At 55.3% G+C, this 16,616-nt stretch overlaps 7 protein-coding genes across 7 annotated transcripts; 4 read left to right on the top strand and 3 right to left on the bottom strand.

Moving 5' to 3' along the window:
- The first annotated feature begins 736 nt into the window (after positions 1–736).
- Positions 737–2,454, top strand: BCV69DRAFT_27623 (guanine nucleotide-binding protein alpha-3 subunit). Its single transcript, XM_025491105.1, has 3 exons — positions 737–1,154; positions 1,247–1,900; positions 1,984–2,454. The coding sequence occupies exons 1-3, from the start codon at positions 1,031–1,033 to the stop codon at positions 2,271–2,273; spliced, it is 1,068 nt and encodes a 355-aa protein (XP_025346815.1). The 5' UTR covers positions 737–1,030; the 3' UTR covers positions 2,274–2,454.
- Positions 2,455–3,054: 600 nt separating this feature from the next.
- On the bottom strand, positions 3,055–6,084 carry BCV69DRAFT_283761 (RabGAP/TBC). Its single transcript, XM_025492815.1, has one exon. It carries the CDS (start codon positions 5,959–5,961, stop codon positions 3,358–3,360), a length of 2,604 nt encoding a protein of 867 aa, XP_025346814.1. The 5' UTR covers positions 5,962–6,084; the 3' UTR covers positions 3,055–3,357.
- Positions 6,085–6,279: 195 nt separating this feature from the next.
- On the top strand, positions 6,280–7,389 carry BCV69DRAFT_299966 (DUF850-domain-containing protein; the record flags this gene model as incomplete). Its single annotated transcript, XM_025494404.1, has 3 exons — positions 6,280–6,290; positions 6,372–6,994; positions 7,082–7,389. 3 exons carry the CDS (start codon positions 6,280–6,282, stop codon positions 7,387–7,389), a joined length of 942 nt encoding a protein of 313 aa, XP_025346813.1.
- BCV69DRAFT_27499 (general substrate transporter) lies at positions 7,309–9,814 on the bottom strand. The gene is made up of 6 exons (XM_025491051.1): positions 9,569–9,814; positions 9,475–9,495; positions 8,789–9,359; positions 8,246–8,711; positions 8,091–8,153; positions 7,309–7,989 (listed from the first exon to the last, which is right to left on the bottom strand). Exons 1-6 carry the CDS (start codon positions 9,625–9,627, stop codon positions 7,616–7,618), a joined length of 1,554 nt encoding a protein of 517 aa, XP_025346812.1. The 5' UTR covers positions 9,628–9,814; the 3' UTR covers positions 7,309–7,615.
- An 820-nt stretch (positions 9,815–10,634) lies between these two features.
- Positions 10,635–12,035, bottom strand: BCV69DRAFT_299964 (hypothetical protein; the record flags this gene model as incomplete). The annotated part of the gene is made up of 2 exons (XM_025494403.1): positions 10,635–11,087; positions 11,175–12,035. The coding sequence occupies 2 exons, from the start codon at positions 12,033–12,035 to the stop codon at positions 10,635–10,637; spliced, it is 1,314 nt and encodes a 437-aa protein (XP_025346811.1).
- Positions 12,036–12,206: 171 nt separating this feature from the next.
- BCV69DRAFT_271529 (P-loop containing nucleoside triphosphate hydrolase protein) lies at positions 12,207–13,821 on the top strand. The gene is made up of 5 exons (XM_025490956.1): positions 12,207–12,398; positions 12,491–12,660; positions 12,746–12,801; positions 12,874–12,904; positions 12,992–13,821. Exons 1-5 carry the CDS (start codon positions 12,333–12,335, stop codon positions 13,770–13,772), a joined length of 1,104 nt encoding a protein of 367 aa, XP_025346810.1. The 5' UTR covers positions 12,207–12,332; the 3' UTR covers positions 13,773–13,821.
- A 446-nt stretch (positions 13,822–14,267) lies between these two features.
- BCV69DRAFT_271525 (putative MSP1-intra-mitochondrial sorting protein) lies at positions 14,268–15,764 on the top strand (the record flags this gene model as incomplete). The annotated part of the gene is made up of 4 exons (XM_025490955.1): positions 14,268–14,377; positions 14,474–14,594; positions 14,683–15,121; positions 15,197–15,764. The coding sequence occupies exons 1-4, from the start codon at positions 14,294–14,296 to the stop codon at positions 15,762–15,764; spliced, it is 1,212 nt and encodes a 403-aa protein (XP_025346809.1). The 5' UTR covers positions 14,268–14,293.
- Positions 15,765–16,616: the final 852 nt, after the last annotated feature.

The following is a 16,616-nucleotide window of genomic DNA, read 5'->3' as shown; positions in this document are numbered from 1 at the left end:
CCCTCCGCTGCCCACTCCCTCCTGCGCACCCCTCCTCCTCCTCCTTTCATCGTACCATCCTACTCCTCCTAGCTACGTCGCTTACCCACCACCCTCTTCGAGGCAGCCTACCATCCATCTCTCCTCCCTTTCTTCCCTTCCTTTCGCCTCCTCCTCACCGTCGCCCCGCCCTACTCGTCCCGCACACGCCCGCAGTGACCGCACACCTCTTTGCAGCAAACATCGCAACCGCATCGGCACCCTTGTACCCTCGCCTTTAGATACGCATCACTGGGTCGCTGTCTTCGCAGCTACCACGACGCTTGACACAGCCACCATCTACTGTCCCTTGGCAGCCTTGCGAGCACCCCGCATCCCCTCGGAACGAGCCGATTGCTTCGACGCCGTTCGCGCTACAAGTCATCCGCACTTGCCCTTTGCTCCATCACGCCCACAAGCGTGAGAAATTGCCTCCAGGTGTTTCTCTGGACATCAAAGAGCCACTTCTAGCGGAAGCACAAGGACCCACGCCGGCTCTTTCTTGACCAAAACAACTCGACAGCTTCTGCCTAACCGCCAAGAAGCAACACTTCCTTGTCATTTGCTACATTTGCTACCACGCCCTCGGCCTCTCCCTCTCAGGGCACGGACTTCGCCACACCGCAAGACTTTTGACTTGACGCTACGAGTCGTAGCAAAGCAAACCCCAGCCCGGTCCCCCTTTGGCGGTCACCCTGCTCCATCGCTATCCATCCTCGCCACTGCACCTGAACCGCTACACTGCATCACCTCCGCCGTCAAGAGCTTCCGCATACGAGCCCTGCTCTTTAGCCACCAGTGTTGATCACTAGCAACGACCTTCCCAGCGGGCCTGTATTTCAATAGGACCCGATCACACGCGAAGCGCCTAGCCACCCGAGTCCCTCAACCAAGAGCCTTTAGACCGCTGCGTAGCTGGACTCTTCTGCTGGTCGCTTCCCAAAGAGCGCATATACGAGTCAATCTCGCCACTGTCCACAGCTGTTCTCCTGCATCTACGTGACTGTCCAAAATGGGTGCCTGTATGTCATCAGGTGGTGAGAAGTACGAGGCAAAGGAAAAGAGCGTTGCCATCGACAAACAAATAGAGGATGACAGCCGTAAAGTGAGAAAGGAGTGCAAGATTCTGCTGCTAGGTGAGTACGATCATCGCGGCGCCTATATGCTGTAGCTTGTGTTGGCAGAACGCTGATGAAGTGGTTTCTCACCTCACGTTTGCCTCCAATAGGTTCCGGTGAATCTGGCAAGTCTACAGTGGTGAAGCAGATGAAGATTATCCACCAAGATGGCTACACAACAGAGGAGCTGCTGCAGTACCGCTTGACAGTGGTCAAGAATCTGATCGACTCCGCACAGGCGATCGTCTTGGCAATGAGGAAATTCCGACTAGAGCCTCAAAACATTGAGAATCGAGAGAACTGCGACAAGATCCTCCAATATAGAGTCGATGCCGACCCAGACTTGACACTGGACCCCAACATTGCTGCTGCCGTGGCCTCACTTTGGGAGGACCCAGTGACACAGTCCATTACGGAGAGGTCATCGGAGTTCTACCTGATGGACTCGGCGCCGTACTTTTTCGAAAACATCAACAGAATCTCAGCAGCTGGCTACGTGCCTACACAGGACGATGTGCTACGGGCGCGTACCAAGACGACTGGAATCGCCGAGACGCGGTTTGCCATGGGTCAATTGTCCATCCATCTGTTTGACGTTGGTGGACAAAGAAGCGAGAGGAAGAAGTGGATTCATTGCTTCGAGGCAGTGACGAGCATCATCTTCTGTGTCGCTTTGAGCGAGTACGACCAGGTCTTGTTGGAGGAGAGCGGACAGAACAGGATGGCAGAGAGCTTGGTGCTCTTCGAGAGCGTGGTGAACAGCAGTGAGTATCTGCGTGAGGGATTCGAAGCAACGCCGACGAAGCTGACACATCTCCATACCATCCCACCTACCTTACCTCGCTAGGATGGTTCCTCCGCACATCCATCGTCCTCTTCCTAAACAAGATTGACGTCTTCAAGCAAAAGATCCCACGCGTACCGCTCAGCAACTTCTTCCCCGAGTACTCTGGAGGCGCAGATGTCAACAAGGCCGCAAAGTACATTCTCTGGCGCTTCACCCAAACCAATCGCGCAAGGCTGAGCATCTTCCCCCATCTGACACAGGCTACGGACACGAGCAATATTCGGCTGGTGTTTGCGGCTGTCAAGGAAACGATTCTGCAGAATGCGCTTAGGGATAGTGGAATTCTATGAGCCCTAAGGAGGCGCGTTCAGTAAGCGCGTCTTGCCGAGGGTGGAGACCTCTGGTCCACGGAGTGCATGAGCGGATGCACTCGTAGACATGGAGGGCCTTCACAGCAGCCAATAGGCGGAACGATGACTCGAAGAGAGTCAGAAAGCTTGATAGTCGCAGATACAGCGCAGCGGATTTCAGAGACAAGAGCGGCACCGGGGCGGCCAAGGTCACCAGCGTAGCGGTCCGGACCTTCACCCCACTAGGGCAGCTTTTTCGTCGATCTACTCACGGATATGGATTGGATTGAATTGGACCGGACCGGACCTGGTATACACAGACAGACAGACACGAACGAACTAGTAACTTTTTTTTTCTTTTATGATCGATTGGACTCAACGATCGACGGACGGGCAGGATTCAAAGCGGAGCAGAGCGGAGCAAAGCAAAGCAAGACGAAAGGATGAAAGCGGCTGCTGGATCTTTCCTCTCTCGCCTGTCTTGCCTCTCTTCTTGGCCTCATGGAGGAGGCAAGTCAAAGGGGAAGGACGTAGAGAGGAGCGCAGGAGCGATCGATCCTATGACCTCTCTGCTCTGCACGTCTGCCAGGTTTGGCTAGACTCGTCCTGAGCGTCCCTCCCTCTACGCCTTGTTCCCAACCTACACCACACAACAACCACACCACTATTTTCTTCCTCTTGCGTCACCTCACCTCTCCCTGCTTTATCTCTTCCTCGAAACCCCACCTCTCCCTCCTCATCAATCGTGCTCTTTCTACCACATCCCTCCCTCCCTCCTCCTTCTCACCTACTTATCTCCCTCCTTCCTTCCCTCAGTACCTTTCTCGTTCTTCTCCTCTCGTCCCTTGTCATGTTTTTGTTTCACTCTTCAAGTATTATGTCTCATGTTATTGCTTTTGCTTTTTTCCACTGCTCGCCTGCCTGGTTCGCTCGCCTGCCTGCCTGCCTGCCTGCCGGAGTGATGCTTCTCAATGCTTTTGTACGGATGAGGATCGGAGGATCGGATGATATTGCCTTTGCTGGTTGAATGGATGAATTGGTCCCCTCCTTCCCTCTCTCCACCCCCTCTCTCAATCCCCCTCTCTTAATCCCCCAAATGTCTCGTCTGTCCAAAGAGATTCTTAAAAACAAATGCCTCACTCAACAGTAGCTCCGCATCTTTATCTCCCCATCCCCTCGTAGGCAATGCCTGCAAGAACATGATACATCCCGCAAAGTCCATTCCCCTCAATTCCACACTCCACTTGCAGAGAAAGACGGAACAGACGTAGAGGTGGAAATCACTGAATGCATCTGGCCCTTCAGCCAGATAGGTATCCCACAAGCGTGTAACGTTTTGAACGCTCACTTCGCGCATGAGTAAGCAGTTCATCCATCGAAAGGCGAATTGCATGTATTCTACCCCTTGAGCCTTGAGATGGGCATGTAAGGGAGCGTCAATTCGACCAACGAGCTCTTCCATGCGACGTACTTGACGTACGATTCCAGGCTGAGCGAAAATGTAGTTTTCTTGAATCCCTTCGAGGAGTTTACCAAGACACCAGTAGGTGTCTGCCTCGATTGCCACGAGGACTTCAGCGGGCAGATGCACAGGGTCGTACTCTTCAACTACGTCTTCAATTCGACGAGTTTCACCTTCGATTGCGCTGGCTTCTTCCTCGTCGTCCGGGGAGACTTGGAGGTAGATGCTTAGAAAGACTTGGAAAAAGGGAGTGGCAAGGTCCGACATCCCTTGCACGTAGCCGGTCGCGTGGTGGCGGATGGCCCAGATATACAAGAGACGCTCGAGGGACCGCTGTGTAGAGGCACGCTGCCATAGTGGTAGAGAGGGGTTCGTACGCGGGACGTCAATGGAGATCTGATGCCAGATCTTCTCCTCTTCGGTATTCTTGCGATGTGCCGCCAGTGGAATCGGAGAGCCTGTCTTGTTGGTGCTGCTGCTACTGCTGTTCTCGCCTTCGTCGAAACAGTCTGATCCAAAAGCCAATTGGGCCGCTTTACGATAGTCGTTCCTCTTGCGAGCTAGCGTCGCTGTACGCATCGACGAGTTCGGTGGGAGATAGCCGAGCAAGAGAGGCCAGACGATGGGCCGCAGAGCAGAGGGAATGCCGTTCCAGCTCAATTCCCTCAACTTCGTGAGGTCAACCGTCGAGGCACTACTGGCTACTGCTGCCGAGGACCCTCCCTCCAGACATCGGAAGAATTCCCTCCACCGCCGTTTAGTCCTCACAGACTTTTCCCTCCGCAAGGTGTGCCCACCTTCTGCGTCCGAGGGCAGGGGGAGGTATTGTCCACCGCCCGGGGTAGTCTCGCCGTCTCCTTCTGCACCCGAGCCTTTATCACCAGTATCACCAGCAGCTCCTTTGCCCTTGTCGAGGCTGGTCGTACTGCTATTCCTGGCCCAGCCACGTCCGCTCATGGTCACTCCCTCACCGGCAATGGACAAAGGGTCAAAACTGTCTTGCCTCTTTGCGCTCCAGGGCGCAAACCCTCTACCACGACTGCCTGCCTTCCAATTCGTCGACGATGCAGATGCTGAGCGCGGTAGCTGTTGTGGGGAAGAAGAGGCAGAGGCGCTGCCGGGCGTGCCTGGGCCACCAAGATCATTGAATCCCCTGTGCATTCCCAGGTTGCGTGTATGCTCTTGTTGACGCTGGATTGCCGTCGTGGGAGTAGGACTGGCAGTAAAGGCGCTATCGGAGCTCGAGGCAGCAGCAGCAGCCCTTGTCAAGCATTCCAGGGCAACGAATGGATCCCTGACAATGTCCATCACCTCGTCTCTGATGGAAGAGGTGAAATTGCCAGCCTCCCTATCCCGCTTCTTTTCCAAGCCAACGGAGGTGATCGATGAGGAACGGGCCATGTCGGTAGGTGAGGTGGAATCGTAAGTCGGTGATGCCAGGGGCGGCGAAAGTGTCCCCTTGCCCCGTGCTGACCCCCCTTGATCCCGCATGCAAGCTTGCAGTACGGCTTCAGCGGCAGTGGATCCCAGCTCTGCGGGTGGTGAGCCGGCCAAGGAGGCCGTTCCGCTCGCTGCCGCTGCGCGCGATACTGTCTTTGGTATTGTTGGGGAGCGACTGCGATTGCGAGGTGTGGCTGAAGGGCTAGGATCGTATAGTTGAGTGGAAGCTGCTGCTGCTGTGCTCATGTCGCTGACCATGGTCCAGCTAGATGAGGAGCGTCCATTGGATGATTGGTCTGTCCTCAAATCATCCCTGCCTCTATCGGAGAGAGGGACCTGAGACTGAGAGAGGGACGAGGCTCTGTAAGGCGTCGTCTTGGAAGTTGAGGAAGAGGAGGAGGTTGGCAAGGGAAAGGGATGAGGTCGTGCTGGTGGTGCATGTTTCCTTGCGGCAGATGTGCTGCTGCTACTACTGCTATTGGAGGTGACGCTTCCCGAGCTGAAGCTCCTTTCCACTGTCGGTCCTCGTGGATAGGCGACCAAGGAAGGTGAGCGCAATGAGCTGGTAGACCCGGTAGCGCTGCGGCCTTGCTGCTGCTGCTGTTGTTGTTGTGATCTTTGCTTAGCAAAGTCTTCATCATCCGAGTCCAATGCCCATGCGTCCTCGTCGTCTTGACCAAAGGCGTCGGCGATGATGTTCAAGCGCGAGAGGGTGGGCACGCTCGACGTGGAAGACGAGGCAGACCGCTTTGTCGCCGAGGACGACGACGACGACGATGCGGCCATGATGGCGAGGGTGAGCCAATGACCTCTTCGGTCGATGGCGTATCAGCCTAATACCACGGAGGGGGGTTGATGGTGATGGTGATGATGATGGTGATTGTCGTCTGTAGCGGTGAGCCCTCGTCGTCGTCGTCGTCGTCGTGGCTTTGAGCACAAGCCATTTCCTGTCAAAGGCACACTGACACTGACAGCAGCCAACGCCACGCGGCACACAAGCACAGGGCGGGGCGCGGGGCGGGGCGACGCTTCTTCCGACGGGCTCACCATTCACATCGCATACATTGCATCATCGGTAGAGGAGAAGAGACGACGTCGTACAAGATGGCCGTAGAGTGAGTAGTATCGTCTCGCCGCAGTACAACGGCTGCTCGCACGCTCACATCCACCACATCCCCGTCCACCTCACCTCACAGACAAACGCTACTGCTGGACTCTGCTATCCGGGACTGGGTCCTCCTCCCCATCACCCTCGTCATCCTCCTCGTCGGCCTACTTCGTCACAACATTGTCATGCTCATCACCTCTCCTCCCAAGAGACCTACTTCTCTCGAATTGCGACAACAACGTATCATGGCTCGCTCGGGCGCGCTACGAACGAATCACGCAATGATTCCCCCTGCGTCATTTGTGGCCAAGAGGGAGAAGCTCATGGAGGATCTCGGCAGTGGACGATTCCTCGCCGAAGAACCTAAGCCCGCTGCTGCCGAGGAGGAAGGTCCAGCTATGCCACCCAATCCTATGAGTGACCCAAATGCAATGGAGGGAATGATGGAGCCAATGAAGAAGAGCATGGTAATGATGATCCCACAACAGCTCATCATGGGATGGATCTCCTTCTTCTTTTCTGGATTCGTAGTCGCCAAGATTCCCCTCAGTCCATTGCCGTTTCCCTTGGACTACTTCAAGGGTTGGTTGCAGAGGGGATTGGCCAGCGAAGGGATTCAAATGGTTTGGGTTAGCAGTCTGAGCTGGTACTTCCTCGTTGCATTCTTTGGACTCAATGCCGTGTATAGGGTACTGCTAGGAGATGACAATGGTCAGTGAATACAGCTGCAAGCCATCCAGTCTGTCCTTCTCCGCAGCTGATCTTTCGCCTTTGTCCTCCTCCAAACCCCTCCTTCAGCGGCCGACTCAACCCGAGACATGATGGGTCCTCTCGGGGGCATGGGAGGCCCTCAACCAGGTCAGCAGCAGCCAAACCCAATGGCCAAAGCCGACTTTTCGAAGCTCCACGCAACAGAGCGCGAAACCCTCTATGAAGTTGGCAAACAACTCCTCGAAGCTCCACCCCCCATCAAGCAGAGCTCACTTGAAGGAAAGACGCTTACTGGATTTGGGGGAAAGAAGGGGGAGAAGGGGGGAAAGAGGTGGGTAGGAGATGGAGTGGAGGAGAGGGTACTGCAGAAGTATGGCAAGGTGGTGCTTGCTTGAGCACTGCGACGTGAGTTGGGGTCTTAGATGGCCGGACGAGAAGGAAGGACGGGACCAGGCCTTTGTGGACATAAGAGGTCATTACATATTCTAGAAAGAAGATAGTGTCGTGCTGCAGCTCGTCTTCGAAAGCTGGGCATGCAATCTACATCGTCGGAACAGGCTTGCTATGCTTGGAGGAGTCGTCAGCGTGGATTGTCAAGGTGAGAAAGTCTCCCTCTCCACTCTACGCCTGTGAGTTGCCTTTGAGCTCCAGCCCCAAGCTCTCCACCTGCAATCGTCGCACCAGTCCACTCCTCAGCTCCATCTCCCTCTCCATCCTCCCCACCCTCCCCGTCCTCCTCCCAAGCACGATCATCCGCTGCATGTCCTCCTCTCCCCAATATTCATCCATCTCCTCCAATGTCCTCCCCCTCGTCTCTGGCATTCCCAATAGGAGGAACAAGCCGTTGAGTGCAGCGAGTACGAGGAAGATAAGGAAGTACTTCCAGGAAAGCTTCTCAAATCCTTTAGAGGCGCCTTGGGTGATCATAAAGTTGGCAAACCAGCTAGTCAGGAGGATAAAGCCAGAGCCGAGGGAGCGGGCAGGAGTGTTGAAGACTGTGCAGGGCAAGAAGAGAAGAGAGGTTGGTGAGGATTTAGCGCTGAGCGTTGAGCGTTGTCGTGGGAGTGGTAGGTGTCGACGGTGGGATGGCACTCACTTTCGGTAGCATAAGTGTAGGTGACTGGTCCGATGCCGGCATTGAAGGCAAAGTAGAAGAGCCCTTGTAGCCGGCAAGCAAGGCAAGACAGGGACATTGAGCATTGGTCAAGTTATACTGACGGCTTCTGTCCAATATCTTCCACGTCCACTCACATGTAAAGCCTAGATGGGCATAGTGACCCGTATCTCTATCGCCTTTGAGACTTTCAATGGGCCAACGCTCAATAGTGACCATTGCTCCCGCCAGTCCAATGGCACACAGGCCCATCGAGATTACAGCGAGGAATCTTCTCCCGAGTCGATCCATAAGAGCAATGGCGAAGCAAGTCCCCACAAGTCCCACTCCTGCATGGGCACACTGGAAGAGCAGGGTACGCTTGAGCGAGAAGTTTAGGGCGCGGTAGATTGCTGGTTGGTAGTACTGCACTAGCGACTGGCCTGTGACTTGCCCCGAGGCGGCAATGAGAGATCCGATGGCGAAGCGCTTGCGGCCGGCTTTGCTGCGGAAGATGGACCGGAGGGCATCGCCTTGCGCTCGACTTGAGAGGCAGGCAGCCTTGATGTCTGCTGCTTGCGCACAGACGTACGTATCTTTCACATCGCCTCGGGAGTGGAATTTCTGTCGCAAGTCAGGTGCGGAAAGGCTGTTGTGTGAAAAGCAAAGTATCTGTGGACACCACCGTTTCGTCCACTCACAGCAAGAGCATGAATCGCCTCTGCCTCTCTCCCTCGCATCATCAGCCATCTCGGCGACTCCGGCATTAGCCAAATCATCACCATCAATATGACCGCAGGACCCATAGATACGCCCACTGGCATCTTCCACTGCTTTTCCTCTCCGAAATTGTCCTTTGTAGAGGTATACACCACGAATGCGGCAATGAGAACTTCCTTGACTTGGAAGAATTGCTGGAGTGAAGTGAGCATACCGCGATTGGAAGAAGTGGACATCTCTGCCGTGTAGAGGGAGCAACAGAGGGCCATGAACCCCACTCCAACACCGCTGATCGCCCTCCCAGCCAGCGTGATTGCCCTCTTATCCGCTCCCAGCTGGACTCCCGTACCCACGACGTACAGCAGCGCACCGATTGAGATGGGAGCACGGCGACCGAGCTTGTCTGCTAGCCAGGCAGAGGGGAGAGTACCGATGGCTGCACCGATGAGGAGGACAGAGGAGAGAAAGGCAAGCGTCTCTTGCTTGGTGGTGTTGGCCATGAGCAGGAAGTCAGGCATGAGAAGGACTGCATTCATTACCACTACATCGTATCTGGAGAGGGGTGATGGTAGGTGGAAAAGATTTTGCGAAGCGAGAGGATGCAGGCAGGTCAGCGTTAATGCGAAGGCGTGTCGATATGCACGCAAGCGCTAGTGGCTGTACTCACGCTATGCACATGCCGCTGATACTATTTCCGCGAACCAAGGCAGAAGACGTCTTGTCAGGTGCTATACAGCTAGCATGCCCCACTTCATACTCACGCAACCGTGTATGCGACCAAAAGGGAGTACAGTGCAGGTGGGAGGCGCTGGTAGAGCATCTTGGCTGTGGACCTAGAAGGATGTCAGCAGGGCCGCAGGTTCGCAAGCAATGAGCCAGGTCTTCGAGCGAGACAGGGCCTTTGGGGGTTGAGGCTTCGAGCTAGTTCGCTTCCTCGCACCCTCTTGTACCCTCGGAGAACAAGATGCGGTACAACAGCTGTGCACACTCTCCCTCTTCATCAGGGCTGAGCAAGGAGCAGGACATCCGACGGACCTCCTGATCCGGCGGTGCTCAACGTCCATCAAGGTCCTCCATTTAGCCATCAAACAAGCACAAATACCCCGCTTTGCTCTGCCCTCACCTCTCCTATCCGCCCGTCTTCTCCGGCTCAATCAGCGGATATAGATGAAGTGTGAGGGCGTGTGCGTGAATGTCAGGTACAGTACTGGTCCGGCGCGCTCGGCCCCGTCGCGCCGCATGTTCCGCCCCTGAAACCCCTGTACTGCCCCCGTGGGTACCGGTCCGCCTTACGTTCGAGTGGTGCACAGCAGGGGGAACAATACACAGCAAGACGGTGTGGACGGGAAGAGCTCCTCTGCCTTTCCATGTGGAGAGGCTTGTGCGAGTGGGGAGAGGGGTAACACTATCATGGATGCCACACAGTGAGACATTCCGACCAGCTGACAGGATTCAGGAACGTCGATCACTTTGCTGGTGATTTTTCCCTTCGGGCCGAGGGAACTATTACAGCAAGTATCAGCGCTGCATGCACTCTATACACCCGCTGGCGTCTGTCGGGGACGCGGAGTAGCTCGACCCGGCGGAGGGGAGGGCCAGAAAGAGCAGGTGTATCTGTTAGGCCATTGCCAAGAAGTGAAGTGATCTTGGTGATATTGATTGATTGATTGTTTGATTGATTGCTGATGAATCGGTGGTAAGCGCGTCACGGGAGACAGGGTCCGGCTCGGATTGGTATGAGAGAAGATCGCCGAGCCTGACGCCAGACCTTACCCTCTCGTGACATGGCTCCCATGAGGGAGAGAGACATGTGACTGTGATTGTGACTTAGGACATGTCCATCTCCTCTCCTGCACGTTCCTTGACTGCCGCTCCCTCCTCCGCATCCAGCGTCGCCCGTAACACCTTTCCCAGCTCCACAGCGTACTTGCTCCCGACTTGCACGCCAGCCTTGATCCTCTGAAAGGTAGGTAGACCCCAGCCTTGCTCTTCCCACTGCCCTTGAACTTGCCCCCCTGCGGCTTTCCCATTAATCTCGACTCCTGGCAAGATCTCATTCTGCTGCAGCTGCGCCTTTGGTGGACGCGGGAAGCGCAGAGCGTCTTCCTCCGATAGACTGTCTGACTCGCCTGCTGTCAGATTCAGCAGGGAGGGGAGGAGGTGGATAGAGTGAATTTGGGTGGACGTAGAGGGTGAGACGACCAGGAAGACGCGACGGGATGTGGGCAGGGAGAGCTCTTCGTCCAGCGAAGTGTCGAGGACGTGGGTACCGTTCGGTAGCTGGAGCAGAGTCGGTGGAATCGAAAAGTCGATCAGTGTCTTTGAGACTTCAGGGCGGCCACTCAATAACCCTTTCTCTCGACTCACTAGTCCTACTGTAAGACCAACGCCCATGACCTCTAGCCCACTCAGCGGCCTTCCCTCATCCCAAACGTCGACCAGCTCGAAATCAAATGCTCTTCCCTGCCCAACTTTTCTGCTCTTCTTCTCTCCCTTCACACTCTTGATGCCCATCTTCTCCATATCTGCCGATCCCTCTGTAGCTTGATCCCTGGACGACTCGGGAGGGATATAGGCTACTTCACGGGTCCGCGGTATCCGAGCTCGGTGTACGGCGGCAAAGGCGGCTGCCCAAGCAGCATCATACAAATTGCCTCCTGCGAGGGAATCAATGGTGATGTCGAGGGCGAGGGACCAGTAGGTTGCTCCTCTTAGCTTTTCCCTATTCGAGGAGGAAGAAGAAGAAGACGAGGAGGCAGCTGCTGACGCATTTTGAGGTGCTGCAAGGATGATGAATTGCTCCATCGGGATGGCCTGGTTGAGGTGTCTCTTCAGCATCCTCTCCAGCTGCAACAGAGCCGCGTCCAACTCCAAGCAACCCGTCTTGCTGCTCTTGCCTCCATTGACCACTGGCGGCTGACAACTTGGGCTGGTCCCAATGCTCACGCTCCACACCCCCGCTGAATCGTCTTCTTCATTCTCTCCTTCCTCTTCTTGCTGCTGTAGCTGGGACTCTTCGGTTGAGGAGGCCTTGATGACTTGCGTGGAGACTTTAGAGGTGATGGAAGTAGAGCCGAGAGAGAGTGTGGCTGAGCCTGCCTCGACTGGCGAGGAGAGTACGAGGGGGCGGTAGGAGAGGAGCGGGCGAGCGTCGAGACGATGCGGGGGCGAGGAGATGAGAGAGGATAGCAGAAAGGAAGACTGCGTCAGGGAGAGCGGGGAAGCCATCTTGGCCTGGAAGCAGCTTGCAAAGGACGACCTGACCTGTCTGTGAGTGAGTATGGTGAGCGCTTCTTCGGAAGGAGCAGAGGAACATCTGAGCCAAAATCTGCGCCCGAGTGGAGTCGGGCGACGTCGAGGCACCACCACGCGAGAATTTTTGAGCCACAGCCAGGCCACCACCTCCAATCGCACCACCTTCCTCTACATCGAGTCTATACGACCAACAGCCCAGAGCAGGCAATCGTACACCACCACATACTCATCACTACACAAGGATCTCACTTTCACTGATACTTGCCCATCATGGCTACCACCGCCGCCAAGATCAAGGAGATCGAGGATGAGATGTCCAAGACGCAAAAGAACAAGGTGGGTGGAGCTGAACGAGAAGCACTGACAGACAAAGGTGACATCGCAATACTGAGTCCTCTCCTCTTTCTCGCTCTTCTGACACCCAATAGGCCACATCATACCACTTGGGTCAACTGAGAGCCAAGCTGGCCAAGCTGAAGCGTGAGCTCATTGCTCCCGCTAGCAGTGGAGGCGGACCGGGTGTGGGTTTCGATGTCGCTAGAACCGGAATGGCCACTGTGGGATTCGTCGGCTTCCCGTCTGTGGGGAAAAGTACCCTGTGAGTAGAGGAGAGAGGTGGAAGAAGTGGTGAGAGGCGAAAAGAGCTGAGAATGAACTAACTTGTATCCTTTCCTGGCTTGCAGGATGTCTGGGCTGACCGGTCAAGACTCGCTCGCTGCTGCATACGAATTCACTACTTGTAAGTGGGACGGAGTGGATAGATCGGACTTTGCGCAAGACGACTGAAATACGTCTTTCTACCCTCTCTTAGTGACCACCGTCCCTGGTACTATGAATGTACAGTGAGTGCAAGACTTGCTCTCCTCGTGATCCGCCTAAGGTCACTCTGCTGACCATTGCTCTCGTCATCTTTCCTCTCACACTCACAGCGGCGCATCGATCCAGATTCTCGACTTGCCCGGTATCATCGAAGGAGCCAAGGACGGCAAAGGTCGAGGTCGTCAAGTCATTGCCGTAGCCCGTACTTGTCAGCTCATCTTCATCGTCCTGGACGTCTGCAAGCCGCTGCGAGACAAGGCGCTCCTAGAGCACGAATTGGAAGGAGTGGGTATCCGGCTCAACAAGACTCGGCCGAACATTTACATTCAGCGGAAGGACAAGGGAGGAATTGCCGTCACAAATACGGTGCCCTTGACCAAGATCGACCACGATGAGATCCGAGCCATTTGCTCCGAGTACAAAATGAGCAATGCATCGATTGCGTTCCGTAGCGATGCATCAGCGGACGACCTCGTCGACGTCTTGGAGGGCAACCGAATCTATATTCCAGCCATCTACGTTCTGAACAAGATCGATCAGATCTCGATACAGGAGCTGGACCTGCTGTACAAGATTCCAAACTCGGTACCCATCTCCTCGAGGATGTGGCTCAACATTGACGAGCTGGTAGAGACCATGTGGGACCGTTTGAAGCTGGTCAGGGTGTACACCAAGCCCGGTAAAGCACCGCCCGACTACAGCGCTCCGGTTGTGCTCAGGGAGGGCAGGTGTACGGTGGGCGACTTCTGTGATGCGATCCACAAGGAGATCAAGAATAATCTTAAGTATGCAGTGGTATATGGAAGGTCGGCTAGGCACTCCAAGGGACAAAAGGTGGGAGAGAGCCATGTGCTGATGGATGAGGACATCTGTAGGCTCTTCAAGCGATGAGCGGAACAAGAGCATGGAGGGGAAGAGGAGCCGTGGGTGCCCCTGGGAGCATTCCGCCAGAAGCATCACAACTACGGTTCCTCTACCTTTGCGATCTCTTTCCTGCCTCGTCTCGTTTCTCCATTTGTATTTGTTTGCCTCACATTACGCGCCGTCCTTGAACCAGATATCACCATTGTTGTCGCAAGGCCGCTCGCTCCTCTGCTCTGTGTGCCTCCGATGCGCTTTTCAGGTGCCTGACCCTGCTTCCGTCCTGACGACGAGTCGAACGGAAGCGTGGAGCAGGAGCCTCCTTTGATCATCCGGCCAGGCTCAAGACGGCACCTCCTGCCTACACTTACCCACAGATCTCTTTTGCCTCTCAGCATCGTAAAGAACTGCCTACCTACCTACCTCCTCGATTCGTTTGCTCCACCTCTATCGCTTCTTGCAACAAGGCTAGCTTTGATCTTGTTCCTCAATCTCAGAGGCAAAGCGCTGTAGTCGTAGGGTAGTCTCAAGAGTAGCACTCAGGGGTCACGATGAGGGAGATGATCACTCGAAAGATGGTCACGGACGTGGCGGCAATGATTGCCGGGCAGATTGCCTGCTACTATGCTTTCAAGGTCAGTCTGTCGTCGCAGCATAGAGGAAGCCTGATCAGGTTTGTATTGAACAAGGGCAGCTGAACCATCCCTTCCCTCTCGCTTTGCTGCTTATAGTACGTCCTGGCCTCGATGGATCCGAATCGGCAGAAGCGGCTAGATGCAAAGAAGACGAGTGACGAGAAGTTGAGCAAGCTTGGAAAGAGGAGTATCACAGAGGGGATGAATGAGTACGAGGGTGAGTAGTAGGCCAGAAGCATGTAGAGTCTGTGCGGTGAGGACCGCCCGTGCTGAGTCTTGGCGTCTCACTCTCTCTCCTTGATCAGAGCAAATTGCTACGGAGCTCATCCTGCCTTCGCAAATCGAGGTGGACTTTGACTCCATTGGAGGTTTGGAGCCAATCATCTCTTCGCTTCAAGAGAGCGTCATTGCGCCACTCTGCTACCCCGAGCTCTTCAACGGTGGAGGAAATGGTCTGCTCGGCGCTCCAAAGGGAGTCCTGCTGTATGGTCCACCAGGCACAGGGAAGACCATGCTGGCGAAAGCCCTAGCCAAGGAATCTGGAGCAACATTCATCAACATGCATGTGTCTACAATGACGAACAAGTGGTTTGGAGAGAGCAATAAGCTCGTGGCAGCCCTGTTCAGTCTGGCAAGGAAACTGCAGCCGGCTATTGTCTTCATCGATGAGATTGATAGCTTTATGAGAGAGAGGAGCGGAGGAGATCATGAAGTTACGGGAATGATGAAGGCAGAATTCATGACGTGAGTCGCAGATGGACATGCAGCACCGTCGCTCGTCTCCCGGCTGACCGCTTTCTGTTTCCTCCCGCTGTGCAGTCTGTGGGACGGTTTGACGTCCTCGACAGATCGGATCATGGTCCTCGGAGCCACTAATCGTCCAAATGACATCGACGCTGCCATCCTTCGCCGTATGCCCAAACGGTATGCTGTTCACCTTCCCGATGCAGCTCAGCGCGAAAAGATTCTGAAGATCATGCTCAAGGACTCGCAGCTGGATCCCAAGAAGTTCAAGCTGGCGGACATTGTCAGGCGCTCCAATGGGCTAAGTGGGAGCGATCTCAAGGAGCTGTGCAGAAATGCGGCAATGATCCCCGTGAGGGAGTACCTGAGGAGCAAAGAGGGAATCGAAAGTCTCAAGCAGGCAAGGTCGCAGAACCTCTCTGGAGGCGCCACCCCTGGGACTGAGGCAGGAGCAGAGGGCGGCGCTGCGAATGCAAGTGCAAGTACAAGTGCGAGTGCTGTGCTGGGCGGTCGCAAGTCACTGATGACTAGGCCGTTACGGACAGAGGACTTTTTCCGCACGGATGCCGAGGTGCACATTCCCATGGGTTCATACAATTCGCAGACGAAGAAGGTGCAAGTGGATTCAGAGCCGCTCGACTGATGGGATGGAAGTGGGGCAGAGTGGGCTGCGAGAGTTGTCTGCCGCGCTGAACAGTAGATGTGTATGTACTTGTGGTGGTTATGCGTATTGCTATGGTCAATCTAGATTTCACCCTTGTTCCTCGTCCATTGTGTTGCTCCAGATGTGTATGGTGAGGACCTGTCGTTGCCTCGCAGTTGGTCCTCCCCTTGGCGGAGCTGTGGAGTGGAGTTGGCAGACGTCCGTGCTGCTTCCGTTGCGATTCAGCGGAGGCGGCCCAGTATTCATTTTGTCGCTGGCGGGCCTACACTTCACATCATCGTTGCTGCCTGTTGCTTGCCATCTCTACCTTCGACCACCTGGCTGCTCCTTCTCCTCACCTAACGCCGCCTCATGAACGCCAGATAGATCAGCAACAAGACCTCGTAGACGATCTCCCCTTCCCCGCCTCAAGGTGGGCCTCACGCGAAGTGACCTCCAGTCGTCATTGACCCAACCATGGCCCGCTCCCCTTCCTCCTCCTCTTCCTCGCCCACCCGAGACGAGTCTTACTCTATACCAATGACTACTTCCGCCTCTGCCTCTTCTTCCTCTACTTCACCATCACAAGCAGTCAAGCCATCCAAGTCAGTTCGCTTCGCACCCGAAGTCCCCACCAACTCCTCCGGCTCAGCCTCCTCCTCTACCATTGGACTTGGGCTGGACAAGTCTCCGCGTTCCACCCTCTTCTCCCTCGATGGCGAAGGCGGCGATGACGATGATGACGATGCGACATTGTATGGTGCTCCATTTGCCTCAGAGGCAACCCCGGGGGATATTGGTGGTCCTAGTGCGCGGCATGCCTACGGACTGAAGAGCACCCTAGGCAGTAGA

This window comes from Pseudomicrostroma glucosiphilum (assembly GCF_003144135.1).
Source record: "Pseudomicrostroma glucosiphilum strain MCA 4718 unplaced genomic scaffold BCV69scaffold_10, whole genome shotgun sequence".
NCBI classification, from domain to species: Eukaryota; Fungi; Basidiomycota; class Exobasidiomycetes; order Microstromatales; family Microstromataceae; genus Microstroma; species Microstroma glucosiphilum.
The sequence above is the reverse complement of the archived record's forward strand: the minus strand, read 5'-3'. Positions and strand labels throughout refer to the sequence as shown.

Coding starts and splice junctions, on each gene's coding strand:
- BCV69DRAFT_27623 (XM_025491105.1), top strand. CDS start 1,031: ATGGGTGCCTGTATGTCATCAGGTGGTGAGAAGTACGAGGCAAAGGAA. Junction 1,155..1,246: donor GTGCAAGATTCTGCTGCTAG/GTGAGTACGATC, acceptor TGCCTCCAATAG/GTTCCGGTGAATCTGGCAAG. Junction 1,901..1,983: donor CGAGAGCGTGGTGAACAGCA/GTGAGTATCTGC, acceptor TTACCTCGCTAG/GATGGTTCCTCCGCACATCC.
- BCV69DRAFT_283761 (XM_025492815.1), bottom strand. CDS start 5,961: ATGGCCGCATCGTCGTCGTCGTCGTCCTCGGCGACAAAGCGGTCTGCC.
- BCV69DRAFT_27499 (XM_025491051.1), bottom strand. CDS start 9,627: ATGCTCTACCAGCGCCTCCCACCTGCACTGTACTCCCTTTTGGTCGCA. Junction 9,496..9,568: donor TTGGTCGCATACACGGTTGC/GTGAGTATGAAG, acceptor TCGCGGAAATAG/TATCAGCGGCATGTGCATAG. Junction 7,990..8,090: donor CTACACTTATGCTACCGAAA/GTGAGTGCCATC, acceptor TGCCCTGCACAG/TCTTCAACACTCCTGCCCGC.
- BCV69DRAFT_271529 (XM_025490956.1), top strand. CDS start 12,333: ATGGCTACCACCGCCGCCAAGATCAAGGAGATCGAGGATGAGATGTCC. Junction 12,661..12,745: donor TCTGTGGGGAAAAGTACCCT/GTGAGTAGAGGA, acceptor CCTGGCTTGCAG/GATGTCTGGGCTGACCGGTC. Junction 12,905..12,991: donor CCTGGTACTATGAATGTACA/GTGAGTGCAAGA, acceptor TCACACTCACAG/CGGCGCATCGATCCAGATTC.